The sequence below is a fragment of the Colobus angolensis genome, unplaced genomic scaffold, assembly GCF_000951035.1.
Source record: "Colobus angolensis palliatus isolate OR3802 unplaced genomic scaffold, Cang.pa_1.0 Scaffold143, whole genome shotgun sequence".
In the NCBI taxonomy this organism is placed as follows: Eukaryota; Metazoa; Chordata; class Mammalia; order Primates; family Cercopithecidae; genus Colobus; species Colobus angolensis.
This window is the reverse complement of record NW_012114522.1, coordinates 2,255,303-2,271,972: the sequence shown is the minus strand read 5'-3', so window position 1 is coordinate 2,271,972 and position 16,670 is coordinate 2,255,303. Positions and strand designations below refer to the sequence as shown.

Sequence of the window (16,670 nt, the reverse complement as noted above, 5' to 3'; positions counted from 1 at the left end):
GAACCAGGGAGGCCACATGGCTGCATGGGGTGTGGGGAGCTGCTGGGGGATGGGCACAGTGACTCCATTCCCGACCCCAGTCTCGGCTCTTCTTTTCCAGGGCTGTGTCTGGGGTGGACGCTGACCCTGACTTGGTCCACATGGAAGCCCAGGACCTCGGTGGAGGTAAGCCGGGCAGTGCACGGGCACCAGGTATCCCCGAGTCACCTCGCGCCCGACACAGCTCGGCAGCGCCTGCGTTCACTCACTCGTCCCCAGTGGCTGGCCCTACACAGCCGGCCTCACTGCGTCTCGATGTGGCATGATTTTAAATGTGCTTGTTTTCCAGCTGGGGATGAATTGAAGTCAAGGAGCTCCACTCCAGTGGAAAAGTCTATTAAGAGGGCGATTTGTTCTGGCTCCGAGCATTGAGTGTTTGGCACTCACTCAGCCCCCGACCCCCGGCACGTGCGAAGTGTGGAGGTCGGGGGCAGGGGTGGGGGTACGGGCCTGCCCACCTGGACCCAGCCAACTTCCTGCCCAGGACCGTGCATGCTGTGTGACAGGAGGGTGCTCTGAGGAGGGCGGAGCAGCTGAGTCCCCGCAGAGACATCCTCTGTGCAGGATCACCTGAGCCAGGGTGTGTCACCATTAGAACAGAAATGCAGGCGTCGGCTCTCAGCCCTGCTGCTGGCCAACCTCAGGGCCCGAGGCCAGTCACCCCAGTCTCCTGGCCTGTGAAATGGATAGTGACATGAAATCAGTGAAGGCAGAGTTCTCAACATGGGGTCATCACGGCCAAGCTTTCAGGGGCAGGGTCAGCTGCTGGGCGTGGTCCCCATGGCTAAGCTTTCAGGGGCAGGGTCAGCTGCTGGGCGTGGTCCCCATGGCTAAGCTTTCAGGGGCAGGGTCAGCTGCTGGGTGTGGTCCCCATGGCTAAAATTTCAGGGACAGGGTCAGTTGCTAGGCTTGGCCTTCACCCCTCCCCACCCCCACCCTGCCACACTCAGGCAGGCGGGGCCAGTACTATTACTGTTCTGTGTTGATCACCAGGACAACACAGCTCAGAGGCAGTCCAGGTTTGCCTGGGGTCACAAGGTCCTCGCTGGTGCACCTCTCTCCACCCCTACTGGGAATGCTTCTCCCTTTTGGAATTTCTTACCTTTGACCTCACACACCCTGCCAGCCATCTCTGCTGGGCTCCATCATCCCAGCTCTGCACACTCTCCAGGGCCTGGAGCTCCTCGAGTACCAGTTGGGGCCACTGATCACCTGTGTCCCCAGTAAGGCTGCTGAATGAATAAGCCAGATGCCAGGATTGCCCCTGAGTAGCCCACTGGGCAAAATGTTGCAAAATAACATGTGCTGCAGAGAGAAAGACTCACTGCCCGCATCACACCACGTTGTCAGGGTTAGCTGTCTGCCTTTTCCAGAGCTTCAGCTGGCCCTGGACCGTGAGCGCCCACTGTTCACAGCTCTTTTCAACTCCATGTTCACCAATTTCATCTCGGTGGCTCCTGCATGCCCATGTGGGAGTGTGTATACCACAGAAATTGGCAAGCGCTATCATCAGGGCTACTATACCCAGCACACAACTCATCAGCCTGAGAGGTGGCCCTAGTTTGTTGTGTTGGCTCTAGGCCTGGAACACTGAGAGCCTGACCATGGTGGGATGGATGAATGAGTGAGTGAGTGAGGGAATGAATGAAAGAATAGGTGAGTGAGTGAGTGAAGGGACGAGCGAGTGAGTGAATAGGTGAGTGAGTGAGGAATGATTGAGCAAATGAGTGATTGAATGAGTGGTTGAATGAGTGAGTAATTGAAAGAGTGAGTGAATGAGTGAGTGAGTGAGTAGGTGAATGAGTGAGTGATTGGGTGAATGAGTGAGCTAGTGAATGAGTGAGTGAGTGAATAAGTTAGTAAATGAGTGAAGGAGTGATTGAATGAGTGAGTGAATGAGTGATCAAGTTAGTGAATGAGTGATCGAGTGAGTGAATGAGTGAGTGAATGAGTGAGTGAGCAAGAGGGTGAGTGAGCGAGTGAATGAGTGAGCGGGTAAATGAGTGAGTGAGTGGGTGAATGAGTGAGCGAGTGAATGAGTGAGTGAGTAGATTGTCAACTGAGCATGTCCCTGAGCTAGTCATTTTGCTGCATCTCCAGCTGTAGGAAGTTCAGTGTTGCACGCAGGGCACACCAGGCAGTTTCAAGGGAACATGGGCGTGGCTCAGGAGGGCTTGGCAGTGGCCTGGCGCTGCTGCCCATGTACCCTCTGTGTACACTGCCTTCCGCCTCCTTGGAACAGCCCGAACAGGTAGGCCTACCCCGTTGTTTAGTGCAGAAACCTGAGGCTGAGCTTAGGGGTAGGCCTTTCTGGTCCCTAAACCCCTTCCCTTAACCATTCTCCATGCAGCCGGATCACCCAGGGCCAGAGGCAGCAGGAGGAGGAAGAGGTAGAGGAGGAGGGGGAGGAAGACGGAGAGGAGGAGGAGGAGGTGCCCTTCCCTTGATCTCTTTGGATAAATCTTGCTCCTGGCTCAAAAGCTGGAACGCAGAACTTCCTGAGGCCTCCAGGCTCCAGCCCCTCCACATAAATTTGCCCTGGGGAAACAGAAGGACTTAAAATCAGCAGCTCCCTGGCAAAGCATGCATTCAATATCGCTCAACCATAAACATTTGGAAAAGGGTGGAAGCATTTGCTTAAAATTTTGGGGAAAAGAACCCTTGAACCCCACCCGCCCTCACCCCGGCTTAGGTGTGAGAGACCAGGAGGGTGTGGGGGCTGTGCATGTCGGCGTGGTGAGGTGCCCACCGTCAGCTGTGCTGACCCCTCCTGCAGGGGACGGCAGGCTCCAGAGTAGCACGAACACCTTCCGGAGGGTTGAAGGAGCTCGTGTCAGAGTGCAGGTGGCCCACAGTCCAGGATGACACCCTCGGCCGCAGGTGTCATCGCCGTGGCCTTTAGAATTCAACCCACGAAGCCGCACCGCAGTGGTGCTGGAGGAGGATGGAGCCCAGCACATGTCTCGGGCTGTCTCTGGCTCCGGCTGGAGTCTGACTGCCTGGGCCGGCGCCTCTCTCCTGTAGGTTTTCGGTACATCACCTGCCCGATCCACAACTGCTCCGAGAAGCTGCTGGCAGCCCCATTCCCAGGCCCCATTGACCACGGGTCTCTGACTGTGCAGGACGATTACATCTTCTTTAAGGTAAGGTTGCTTCCGGGGCTTTGGGAAATTGGCAATAGGCGACGTGGTGGACGAGCGGCCTGTGGCCAAAATGGAATCGCTCAGAAAAGAGGCAATAAAACGAATATTTCACTTTCAAGTGTTACTTTGCAGGTCACGGTTTCTGACTGTAGCTGTGGCTACAGGCATCCGCAGAAGCCCCCGCAAACCCAGCAATGGGGCTCAGGGACACGGAGGCTTCACCTCCCTTCTGGTCACCATGAACCTCCCAGCCACTTGGGGTCCCCAAACCTAAGCCCATTTAGCCCCATTTGGCTTTATTGGTGACTTTGGAACTGACCAGGACTGCTTCTGGTCCCGGCTGTTGGCCGCCAGGCACCGGCTGCCCACAGCCCTGTGACCAGGACCCTGCTGCCTGTGCCCTCAGGTCACAAGTGGGCACACCCTCAGCAGCCATGTGGTCCCAGCTAATTCAGAAACTCTAGCACACAACCAGTCCATCCAGCTTTTCTTCACCTTCATGGATGTGGAACTCAGCATCCCTGAAACAGCCTAGCCCTCTGCTGAGTAGCCCCAGTCACTGGCCTGTTTCTTCTGGCCCTGAGACAGAATCTGATTCATCGAACTCCCATCCACTGGGTCCGTTCTGCCCTCTGGGATCCTGTAAAACAAATCCAAAGTTTCCCCAAAAAAAGCCCTTTGAGGGCAGCTGCTGGGTGCCCTCTCCCCAGAAGGCCCTCCGTGCTCCCCAGCCGCCTCCTTGCCCTGTCTCAGCCACACTTGATCACCCCAGCTCCCCACTCTGCACTCTGTGCCAAGGGCCACCATGGAGTTAGGTGCCAGGGCAGGCGTGGGCATCCCAGCCCCCACCGTTAAAGCAGGCCAGACAAGAGGTTTCTGCCGCCACCAGCACTGACCTTCAGCCCTGCCCAGTCTCCACTGCTCTCTGCTGAGCCCAGCCCCTGGCTTTTGATCCTCAGTCTGTGCGTTTGCTCGCACTGTTCCCTGTGCTGTGCCTCGCTTCTCCGTGGGCTGATTCCTGCTCCTTCTCAAAGACTCAATCATGCACTTCCTCCTCCAGAAAGTCTTCTGCCTCCACTTCAGGCTCACTGGTGCCTCCTCTGAGGAACCCCAGCCCTGTGCCTTCCTCCGTCACAGCCCAGGTCCCACTGTGTCATTCCGTACCCTTTACTCCTTTTGTCTCTACACCTGACTCAGGCAAACTGAGACTGGGTTCTAGGTCTGAACCCACCACCTGCTTTCCCAGCACCTAGCATTACATTTCTGCAGATGTTCACTAAGTACTAGAGCAAAGACAGTGTCAGCTCTCTGGGCAACCATCTCCCATGTTGACTGGTTTCTAAACATTAGACCTGCTGGCCTGTCAAAGCCCTGCAGCCTAAGACCCCCGGAGCTCACCTATGGAGGAGCAGGCTGGGTTGTCGCTCAGTGCAGCAAGGGGGAACACATGCCCTGGGGAACCTGAGCGTCTCCGAGGGGTTAGAAGGGCCTGATTGTCAGGTGTGGGCTGCAGGAGGTGATTTGTGGGGGCTGCAAGGAAGCTGGGCGTGACTCTGGATTGGGGGATGTGAGGACATGAGGTCCTGCTAGGATCAGCCGTCTCAATCTTTTCTAGAGGGAGGGGTGACTCAGGGGAGGTGGGAGGCTCGGGGGGGCGGGAGACTTGGTGGGGCGGGAGCCTCAGGGGAGGCAGGAGCCGGGCTGTGAAGCAGCAGCCCTCGCTCATCTCAGCCAGGGTGGGTGTCTGGGCATCTTGGAGGTTTGAACGACATTCATGTCTGGTCTGTGTTCGGACCCGATCGCGGGGTGGTCTCAGGCGGTCTCATTCTGTACAAGGTCACAGTGAGCTTGTCTGGTGTTGGTGCTCGCGACATTGTTTGTAAGGGGCAGGAGAAGGGGGGGCCACTGGCTCCATCCAGTTTCCATCCTGGTTTCCATCTTTCTCAACAACTGCAGAGGAAAGCTCTCCCTGCCCCAGCCCAGGCCTCCCCTGCCCTCTCCCTTCCTCCCTCCTCCCACCCTGCTTCTCAGAGGATCTGGGAGCCTGCGCTGGGATGCGAGAAACCTCAGCCCTTCCAGCCCCACCTCACCACAAACAAGGTGGCGGTGCTGGTGGCTCAGGAGGCTGCACCTCCGGTTCCGTGGCAGTGAGGATCCGTGGCCTCTGTGATCAGAGACCTGCCATAGTCCTGTCCTGAAGGGGCCTTTCTGTCTCTGGGAACAGACGTCCACAGCCACAGTTAATGGGGTTGATTGTTATGGGATCAAATGAGCTGCCCGGGAAAAGCACTCAGGATGGTGCCGGCTTTGTTTGTCATGCCTCGAAGTTCAGTGGTCACCTTTGGTGATGAGCTCATCTTTGGTCTGTCTCCTTCTCCATCGGAACTTTTTCCACCTTGTTCCATAAGTTGGATGCAGAGAAACAAGGCAAAGAGAGAGCATGGGGAAAGAAGTTAGTTGTGACTGAAGGAAGCAGAGGACGACTTCCCAGAGGAGGGGTGTTGATGTGGGGCTTTGAAGGATGAATAGGAGTCTGCTCATTTCAAGCAGAACAGGTATAAGCAAAGTAAAAGGGCATTTTCACTTGCTGAATATAATATGTAGTTTTCCATTCATGAGACTCTGGCTGGAGAGGGAATCAAGCTTCTCAAAGCTGTGTTTCTTCCCCCGGTTAGGTAACATCAGCAAACCGGACAAAATACTATGTCTCTTATCGCCGCGATGAATTTGTCCTGATGAAGCTGCCGAAGTATGCATTGCCAAAGGTAAGGTGCTCCCCACTCTGCCTGGCCCCGTGGCCAGGCCCTAAGCCTATCCTGACTCGTGGGGCAGCAGGACTCACACACAGGTGCTTGGCGGTTCCAGGTCGGGATGGACAAGAACAGTGTGGCCTCGCTTCCTCCAGCCACTTGACCCTCACACGCTCCATTCCAGCCCACCCAGCCCTTCCAGACTCAGCTGTGCCCTGCTTCATCCTAGGCCTCTGCCAGCTTCTTCCCTCTGCCTGGTTCATCTTTCCCTGGAACTCTTGCACGTGTGGTATTTCAGGAGAAATATTGCTTGCTAATGGCCCTCCAGGCGAGCCCATGCCTCTGTCTTCTGGTCCCATCCCACTCTTCTCCTTGCTGGTGCCCAGGGTACCAGGGACCCCTCCATCCAGTGTCCATCTCCCGCTCTCCTCTGACATTGCTGGGGTGGAGATGATCTCTGCTGTACTCACCTCCGCATTCCAGCCACCTAGTATGCTGCCTGGCATACAGTAGGTGCTCAGTTAATGCTATTGCCTTTCTCTTGCTTCAGAAGGCAAAGAAGGGGGACCAGGGGAGCTGGGGACTGCCCAACTCTGCCCCTGCCCCTGCCTTGGGGCCTCTCTCCCTGCTGTTAATATATTATTCCCACCTAACAGAGGAGGTGATGGAAGTTCAGAGAGGCAGTAACCTGTCTGAGATCACACAGCTAGTTAGAAACAAAGGCAGATCTCAGACTGAGGTCCGGGTAAGCCAGCCCAGCCTCACGCCACACCTCCCTCCTGAGGACATTGGGATGACACCTTCTGAAGATCTCTGTCCCACATGCATAGTTGAGAAGCAGATGAACCTTCCCTTCCTCCACATTTATTTACTGAGCACCAAATATAAACCAGAATGTGTGCTAGGAGGCCGTGCTGTCAATCAGAAGCCCCAGGCTCCTGCTCCCGTGGGCTTTGCAGACAGGGAACAGGCAGGAGATCCAGTAGACAGACAAATGCATAAAATAATTACAGGTTGTGGTTTGTGCTAAGAAGGGAACAAGAGGGAGAGACAGAGAGTGATGGAGGGCATGTGTATGAGTGTGTATGTGCGTGTGTGTGTGTGTATGCTCACATGTTTGTGTGTGTGGGTGTGGTCGTATGTGTGACTGATTTAGGCCAGGCAGCTATGGAGGCCCCTCTGGGGCTGGGAGTGAGAGGGACTCTTTATCCGAAGCTCCAAGGCAGCTCTGAGGAGAGCAAGGGAGAAAGTCATTCGGGAGGAGGGCAGAGCGGGAGCCAAGACCTTGGGGTAGAGAGTGAGAGTGGAGTGGCAGGGGCCAGCGGCTCTGGGCCCTCCAAGCCCAGGCTGTGGCTTGTTGTAAAGTGCTTAGCCACGGGAGCTTCTGCGCTGGACACCCTCAGACCTCTCCTGAGCCAGAAATGGGAAAAGTCTAGGAGGGCTTTTAAAAACTTCTCTTTAAAAAACAAGAAAAAAAATAAAAGGCCGGGCGCGGTGGCTCAAGCCTGTAATCCCAGCACTTTGGGAGGCCGAGACGGGCGGATCACGAGGTCATGAGATCGAGACCATCCTGGCTAACACGGTGAAACCCCGTCTCTACTAAAAATACAAAAACTAGCCGGGTGAGGTGGCGGGCGCCTGTAGTCCCAGCGACTCGGGAGGCTGAGGCAGGAGAATGGCGTAAACCCAGGAGGCGGAGCTTGCAGTGAGCTGAGATCCGGCCACTGCACTCCAGTCCGGGCGACAGAGCGAGACTCCGCCTCAAAAAAAATAAATAAATAAATAAAAGGAAAATAAAGAAAAGGAAAAAAGGAGTGAGCTTAATAGACTGAACGCCAGGCTTGGCTGAGTATGTAAATTAAAAGCTAATGGTTTCATTTCAGGCAAAGGCACTAGGTGTCTGTCCCTCTGGAGCGAGGGACCTTTTCAGCATCTGAGAAGCCTTCCCTTGACTTTTGGGGGCTACAGCATTAGAAGCTCCTGTGTCCTGGGCATTTTGTCCTGGTGTTGGGGAGAGGAAAGTGCACAGCCCAGAATTAGGCCCATACAGGGACCCTCTCTGTTCCCCTCTAGCATTGGAGGCTGGGGTGGTTGGGCCAGGAGTCAGCCTGCTGCCAAGGGTGCTCTCAGGAGCCTATGGCTGTAAGTCATGACCTCTGTGACCTTGAGCGATGGCTCCCTGAACCTCTGCTCCCTAGACCTACAGATGTGATGTCAGTGAGATCTGCAGGAAGCACCAGGTCGTGTCTCCCGCTGTGGACCCTTAACAGTGTGCATTTTACCCTGATTTTCTTCTTCCTCCATTTCTACGGAAATTGGAGGTCATTGAAAAGAATCAAGAGGCTCTCACAGCAGTGACAGACACACACCCAGCCTCATGTCATTAAGTTTCAAGGGAAGACCAGGGACTTATCCAGGGCAGGTGGCATGTGCTGTGACTGTCAATGTCCTTCCTCAGGGGTCCATACACAGGACCCAGTGACCAGCATTTGAAGATGATGATCACTTCCTCATCAAGAAGTGGGCAAGCTGGGCTGCTGTCAGGAGAACAGGGCCCCCAGAGCCCTCCGGGGTCCTCAAGACCACATCTCATGTAGCTGAGACCTTTGCCCAGCCAGCCAGCCTGCTTCCTCTCCACCCAGGTCAGGACAGCAGCCCGCCCAGTGTTTCCCATCAACAATTCATAGAAGTGGCTAATTGAATTTCCTCATAGATGTTGTTGTTTTATGGTGAATTTGTAACTTGCCTATTTCCTCTTCCCACAGACTCAACCCCCTCTTTTTTTTCTTTTTATATTTTTAATTGCTTAATTAACATTATGAAAATCATAGACATTGGAGCAGGGGGCTCACCTGCAAACCTCTCACCCCATCCACCGGATGTCTCCCCCGCCAATTCTTGGTCTCCCCACATTCCTCAGCCATATGCAAAAGGGCTTTTATGTAGCTGAATTACAAGCAGTCCCGGGTCTCCAGCCTGCTTTCACAGGACACTATAGACTGTGAAAGTCTCAGATGAGACTGTTTCTTGAATGATGTGTGATATTTACTTTAAATGACTGTGAAGCTTTCTATTGAGGAGACTGTACTTCGTTGAGCTAAGCCAGACTCTTGTTGCTTGGAGATTTGGGTTGTTTCCATTTTTTTATCATTATAAACAGTGCTGCAATGAATCTATGTGTGCCCACAGGTACTTCTTTTTAATTCTCTCAAGTTAAAGTCTAAGAAGAACTTCAGAACAAAGGATATAAATATTTGTGTAGCTTAGTTGCTTGGGCAAGCTGGGCTGCTGTCACCAACAAAGTTGGAACAGATCAGCTTCAACATAGCTTTGCCATTGTTTTCTATTTTCCTTCTATGTTAAAGGGTATAAATGATACCATCCTGCTGTTTTAATTTACCTGTCTGTGAAAACTGTAAAGGGTGGGCTGTTTTTATATTTGTCAATATCCTTTGCTTATTTATTTGTCATCATTTAAAAAAAAAATTCCGTTTCCCTGACAGAGGTAAACAATAGGCCAAAGCTATAAACAGACAAAAGAGAAGAAAAATCCAAATAACTATCAATTATATAAAGGCATTCATAACAGTGGGTAAAAGCAAATTTAAAGTGAAATATTCCTGTATTTGCCATAAATGTATTTAAAGTAAAATAAAATTTCTAAACCATATGAATAAAGAAAGAAGTGACATCAGGTAAGATGGCAGAGCAGGACGCCCCAGGAATCCATCTTCCCACCTAGATGGCAATGGCACTGGCAGAACCCATCCAGTGTAACTGCTTTGGAATTCTTAAGTGTATTTTAGAGCCTGCATTTTCCAGGGCAAGGCATGGGTGGCATATCAAAGTCAATTTGGATAACGTCAGCTCTTAGCCTGGTAGAGGCTTCCCATCCCCCACTCCAGCCTCATGGCAGGCAAATGTGCATGTATCCCTAGAGCAGCAGGCACAGAGCTTGAAGGAGCTGGAGGGCGCAGGGGTGCTATAAGGACCTTGTCTTCCGAATACGGAGGATCTGTGCTCTGACTACTGACTGCTTCTGATGACAGACGTGCAGATACCCAGACAGGCAGCCACTGTTGCAATCACCATGAGTTGAAACAGCTTCCAGGAGATTTAAAGGGTCACAGCCTGTTTTACTCTCTTTTATTTTTCCCCCTTTTCCCTTTTGGGACCCAGACATTCAAAACCAACTATATATATGGGAGAATTTAGAAAATCACCATGCATGCCCAGGGAAAAGCAGAGGCTCAGAAAAGGCCTAGGAAGATGTTAAGCTTACATGTACGGCTGATCCTTGGTAAAGAGATAGCCTACAACCATCAAAAATAAGAACAAAACATGGCAAGCTCTATGGAAAGGGGACAAGCTAATTTCCAGAGTTACCATATTATTGTCCAATCTAATTGGACATTAGACTCAACTGTCCAGTTTTTGACATAAAAATGTTACGAGGCATACAAAGAAACAGGAAAGTATGATTCATTCAAAGGAAAAAAAATAAACACAGAAAGACCCTGAGAAAGACCAGATGGCAGATCTACTAGACAAAGACTTTAATATGAGTGTCTTACAGAGGCTCAAAGAACTGAAGGGAAAAATAGAGAAAAACAAGACGATGATGTATGGACAAAATGGAAATAGCAATAAAGAGATAGAAAAAATAAAAAGGAACCAAAAAAAACAATTCTGGAGCTAAAAAGAATAATTGAAAAGAATACTAGAGAGATTTAAAAACAGAACTGAAAGGCAGAAGAAGGAATCTGAGAACTTAAAGATAAGACAATTAAAATTATCAAGCTGAGGAGCAGAAAGAATAAGGATTGAAAGTGAACACAGTCTATGGGAGCTTTTGGACATCATCAAGCAGACCAACATATGATTGTGGGAGTCCCAGAAGGAACAGAAGAGAGATAAAGGCAGAGAGACTATTTGAAGAAATAATGGCCCAAAACTCCCCCATCAATTTATATTGATGAAAAACATGAATATAAATATCTAAAAATTCAAACTCTAAGAAGGATAAACACAAAGAGATCCACACCAAGACACAAAACCAAATTGTCAAAAGACAGAAACTCTTTTTTTTTTTTTTTTGAGAAAGAATCTCCCTCTGTTGCCCAGGGTGGAGTTCAGTGGTGCAATCTCAGCTCACTGCAACCTCCACCTTCTGAGTTCAAGCAATTATCCTGCCTCAGCCTCCTGAGTAATTGGGATTACAAGTGTCTGCCACCATACCCAGCTAATTTTATATTTTTTAATGGAGACAGGGTTTCACCATATTGGCTAGGCTGGTCTAGAACTCCTGACCTCAAGTGATCTGCCTGCCTTGGCCTCCCAAAGTGCTGGGATTACAGCCATGATCCACCATGCCTGGCCAAAAATTGAAACTCTTAAGAGAGAATCTTGAAAGTAGCAAGAGAAAAATTACTTGTTACATATAAGCAATAATCAATATGATTATCAACAGATGTCTCATCAGGAACCCCAGAGTTCAGCAGGCAGTGAGCTGACACATTCAAAGTGCTGAAAGAATTTGATGAAGGTGTTGGTTCATTAGACTGTTTCATGAATTTTATATAAACATCTATGGAGAAATTTCCCATCATGCCTATTAAAAAATGTTTTTAAATTTTTCCAAAATTACTTATTTAAAATGCATTCACTACAACTAATGGAAGAATACATCTATTTACCTTATAATTCGACATAATAGACAATACTATGTACATAATAAACAACACTATGTATATGCCTAGATACCCTTTCTACCTGCTTGCCTCTCCAGTCCTCCCTTCCCTGACCATCTCATTTCCTCATTCCTCAAGGAGGTATTGTTGAAAGTCCTGGATACCCCTCATATCCATTCTGCCCCTTCATCTTAGTTCAACAAACCACAGACTTTGGCTAGTACATTGCTTTCCAGCTAAAAGACTGCATTTCCCAGCTTCCTTTGCAACTACATGTGGTCAATGCTTCTAAAATCTAGCCAGTGAGATGCTAGTGGAATTGTCCTGTGTGGCTTCTTAGAGCTCTCTAGTAAAGAGAGCTTTTTCCTGTTTCTATTACTCACAAGCAAACCTAATTACCTAATAGCAAGTATCGGCAAGGTTGGTGTTCCCTTCCGCATATTTCTCCAGGTCATACGAATATGTACAATCATATACACTAGATGTATATTTGAATGTGTCTCACATCCTTCGTTTAAAAATATCAAAATGTCTCTACTATCTTTTCTCAAAGAAGACAGTAAATGCAATAGGAAGCAAAAATTGCCTGTTATTTATAAATCTCTAATCAGCAAATATTTTAAAAAGACCGTTCTCAATATTGGCCTAGGTAAAACAAAATAAGTGCTCTCTACTCCTGCTGGTGGGGAAGGAACTAATGTAAACTTTCAGGATAGCAATTTAACAACAGGTAACAAGAGCTTTCGAAATGTTGCAATGTGGCAATTTCCCTTCTTAGGAGTTTATGTCAAGGAAATAACCAGAGAGCCAGAGATCTGTGTCTAGAAACGTTCATGACCATCTCCCAGTTATGTTGAGAACGCTGATGGTTTCCCAGTAGGGAAGCAGCTCAGTGGAATATGGCCCATCCACAAAATGGAATATCATGCAGTCATTAAAAGTGCTGTTTGGGCCAGGCGTGGTGGCTCAAGCCTGTAATCCCAGCACTCTGGGAGGCCCAGATGGGCGGATCATGAAGTCAGGAGATCGAGACCATCCTGGCTAACACAGTGAAACCCCGTGTCTACTAAAAAATACAAAAAAACTAGCCGGGCGAGATGGCGGGCGCCTTTAGTCCCAGCTACTCGGGAGGCTGAGGCAGGAGAATGGTGTAAACCCGGGAGGCGGAGCTTGCAGTGAGCCGAGATCCGGCCACTGCACTCCCGTCTGGGTGACAGAGCGAGACTCTGTCTCAAAATAAAACAAAAAAAACAAAAAAAAAGGTGCTGTTTATAGATCATTTTAATGGCAGAGACAATGCTCTGCCTATGATGTAAAGGGGCAAACTATAAACTACACATGAAAAAAATATGTGCATCACACTTGAGAGAAAGCCTAAACGTAAACATTTGAACATGCTGGTGTCAGGTCTCTCTAGGGGGCATTGCTCGTAACCTCGAGTCACTTCATGCATTTTTCTTTGTTACCTAGATTGTGGAAAACATTTACCCAATGCATTTACCCAGGTTATGTAAACATTTACCCAGGGGCATAGGAGGCACACTGTAAGTTGCTGCAATCACGGTAAATACTGAATCCTGACGACATAGTTGACACCAAGTCCCCTGAGCTCAAAGCACCCATAATCGCAGTCCCCCCGCCACCCCTGCAGGAGTCTCACATGCTACCTGACAATCCGACTGCACGGTCTAATTCCCTGCCAAAGCCCGGGCTGGTGGACAAGCCTTCCCTTAGTTGGGCAGCAGAATGACCAATGCCTGGATGACAGGGTGCATTCTGGCCCATGGCCCGGAGTGGGGAGGAAGGAGGAGCTGAAGTGAGGAGGACAGAGCAGCCGCAGGCCTGCTGCCCCCGGGCACTTCGTGTGCCTCCGTGGGCTCTGCATCACCTATGGTCCCACTTCACATGTGGGGACAGCCAGGCCCTGGCACCTTGCCCTGTCATCCTTCCCTGGTTCTGTGTCTTGGTGCCAGTCATTTCTGGGTGTTGAATTTCGGTCCATAGACACAGGACTGCAGCTCTTGCCACTGTGGGGTCCTCTCTGCCTGTGGGCTGCATGGTAGCTGCAAAATAGCATCACTCTCCTTTTCTGCACAGCCCTTGGGACTGCATAGCACAGGGAACAGGCAGGGCAGTGAGGGGAAGGGGCCAGGCCTCAGCGTTCAGGAGTCCAGCCCAGCCCTGAGCCACCTGCTACGGCAGCTTCTTCCTCACTCTCCACTGAAAACTGAGCTTTACCAGGCAGACTCGGGATTTGATCTGTTATTATACAGAAAAAAAAAAAAAAAAAAACGAACTCCTTCCTTAGGTCCTCCTATCAGATGAGAACATGTGAAGGGAGGCATCTCCAAGCGTCCCAGCCAGCGCCACACCGTAGTTAGGAGGGGTGACTCCATATGTGGGGCCAGCCGAGCCCTCCTCTGTCATCTGTCCTCTGCCCCTGGAACTTGGCACTGTCTTCTCAGAGGGCAATAAAGTTCCAGAGTGAGAGAAGGCAAAGGAACAGAGGTGGGAGGGAAGCTGGTTATGGCTTCAAAATGGGCCTGTTCAGACCCCTTTACTCATGCCTCCCACACGCATTTGGTGCTGGTTGGACAAGAAAAGAAAACAAGAAACTGAGGTATTCCTGGTTTTCCTTTTTATTCTATTGGGTTTTGGCTGCTTTCTGAGTTTAAAAACCTGGGGCTGAACCCAAAGACCACTGCCCTGAGTCCACTCCAGAGCTGCCCAACACTCCTGCTTCCGAATGGAAACCGAGGCTAGGGACTTTGCCGTGGCTGCCCTTTCACCTTCTGAGACCACCTTATGGGGTCCTGGTGGGGCTCCTTCTCTGCCTCCCCCTCCAGACTGTGCCTCCAGGGCTCAGGGCTGGCAGGGACCAGCACAGAGGGACCAGGAGGAAGGTTGGAGCATGTACAGGTGGGGATAGTGTCCCTGGACAACGAAGCTTTAGTGGATGAACCCACAGACGCCTCCCTGCAGGTCGCAGAGGACAAGGCCACACCTGGCTCCCCACTGCACTCAGGGCCTTTCTAGGTATCCAGTGGCTGGAAAGTTTCTGGTATGGAGTGGGTACTTCCCAAATGTGTGTTGAATGAAGGAGGGAGCAGAGACTCACCTGTTCCTGTGGATAGGAAGAGAGGGAGGGGCTCCAGCCCTCACCCCCTGGAATCAACCATTTGGGGGTGCATGGAGGAAGAACTCTGCCTCCCCACTGTTGGATGGATGGATAGACAGCCTGATGTGGGACCAGGAGGAGGTGTCCCCGGGCCACCCTCCCATAACCCGGCTTAGAGCATCCTGACGCCATCCCCATATTAGAGATGGGGAAATGGAGGCCTAGGGAGGCAAGGAGACGTGTCCAAGGCCACAGAGCCCAGAGCAGCCGAGTCAGGAGGCAAGTCCAGGCCAGACTGGCTCCAGGAGAGCCCGAGGCCTTCCCCACCCTCAAGGCCTGTGCAGCTGCCTTCTTCCTCCCACGCGCGGCCCCCAGCCTGGCCCTGACCCTGCGTTCCCCGCACATCCCCACAGGATCTGCAGATCATCAGCACGGACGAGAGTCAGGTGTTCGTGGCGGTGCAGGAGTGGTACCAGACGGACACCTACAACCTGTACCAGTCGGACCCGCGCGGTGTGCGCTACGCACTGGTCCTGCAGGACGTGCGCAGTTCACGGCAGGCTGAGGAGAGCGTGCTCGTCGACATCCTGGAGGTGGGTCCCGCGTGGATCTGGGCAGGGTCTGCCGCCAACCCCCTGCCCTCTCCCCCAACCTCCTCCTTCTCCCTCCCCTCCTGCCTGTCTCGAATGCTGTCTTAGGGGTCTGCACACATCTTCTGTAAACAGCCAAATATTTTCAGCTTTGCGGGCCAAGAGGCTTTTGTATAGGTATTTTTAGAGGAAGAGAATTTCCTTCTTGAGGACATTTGAAATACAATGATCATCGAGTACAAGTTTTTGTCATGAGAAGAATGGAATTCTTTGAGGGAATAACATTTTACTGACTTGGGTTCAGCCTGAGTGTTCTCTGCCAACTCCCTCACAAGCCCTCATCAGAAGTCCTGGGCTGGGGTCACCCTTGAGGGCAGTGCTTCTCTCTGAGTGCCCCGTCTCTCTCTCTCTCTCTCTCTCTCTCTCCCTCTCTCTCTCTCTCCCTCTCTCTCTACCCCAGCCCCTTCATCTCCTCCTCTTTTCCCTCTCTATGTCTGAAGTCAGCCTTCCCTTCTCTCTCTCTCTCTCTCTCTCCCCCTACCCCAGCCCCTTCATCTCCTCCTTCCTCTCCCTCTCTGTCTGAAGTTGGCCTCTCTTTCTCTCTCTCTCTCTCTCTCTCCCTGGATCCTCCCCACCCCAGCCCCTTCATCTCCTCCTTCCTCTCCCTCTCTGTATCTGAAGTTGGCCTTTCTTCTCTCTCTCTCTCTCTCTCTCTCTCGCTTGCTCTCTCTCGCTCTCACTCTCTCTGTCTCCCTGGAATCCAACCCTCCAGCCTCTCTCCTGTCACTTCTCTCACCACATATGAAGCTCTGGCCTCCCCTGCTGGGTTGCCATCCGAGCTCAGATGGGAACCTTCCTTGCTGCCCTCCCGGGTCCCCCCTGGGCCTCCCGCATGAGCCTCCACTGACCCCAGAGAATGCCCCATACATCGTGCCACTGTTGCTCCATTTCCACCTGGATCCCTGCAGCAGCCCTGCCCTGGCCAGGCCCATTTACAGGTCAGAAAACTGAGGCTCAGAGAAGGCAAACGACCTGCCCAGGCAGACCCAGACGTAAGCAGGAAAACCACCTGTCTGCTCTGAGCCTGGTGCCCTCGTCTTGGGACCCCTCTCAGTTGTTCACCTCCAAGCTCCTTCCTCTTGCCTGTGAGGACACCCCCAAGTGGCCCATTGACGCAGGCTGGGGGAGTGTCCTGTAGGTGGCCAGTAGATGCTGGGCAGGCAGTGGCATTGATGGGCTTGTGAGTGGGAGGCACCAGGCTCAGCATTCATCCCTCCCTTGCCAGAAGCAGCAGAACTGTGGTCCCTAGGAAAGTCACAAATGGAATCATTTGTTTGCAA

General features: G+C 51.5%; 1 protein-coding gene across 1 annotated transcript in view; it reads left to right on the top strand.

Annotated features, from left to right (window-relative positions):
• The window catches only part of SORCS2 (sortilin-related VPS10 domain containing receptor 2), a gene marked incomplete at its 5' end in the record, with an annotated part of 563,000 nt that overhangs the window by 483,433 nt on the left and 62,897 nt on the right, over window positions 1-16,670 (top strand). Inside the window, 4 exons of the mRNA XM_011935447.1 lie at window positions 101-165; window positions 3,064-3,182; window positions 5,858-5,947; window positions 15,154-15,333. Coding sequence (XP_011790837.1) covers window positions 101-165; window positions 3,064-3,182; window positions 5,858-5,947; window positions 15,154-15,333 — 454 coding nt within the window. The remainder of the gene's footprint in view (window positions 1-100; window positions 166-3,063; window positions 3,183-5,857; window positions 5,948-15,153; window positions 15,334-16,670) is intronic.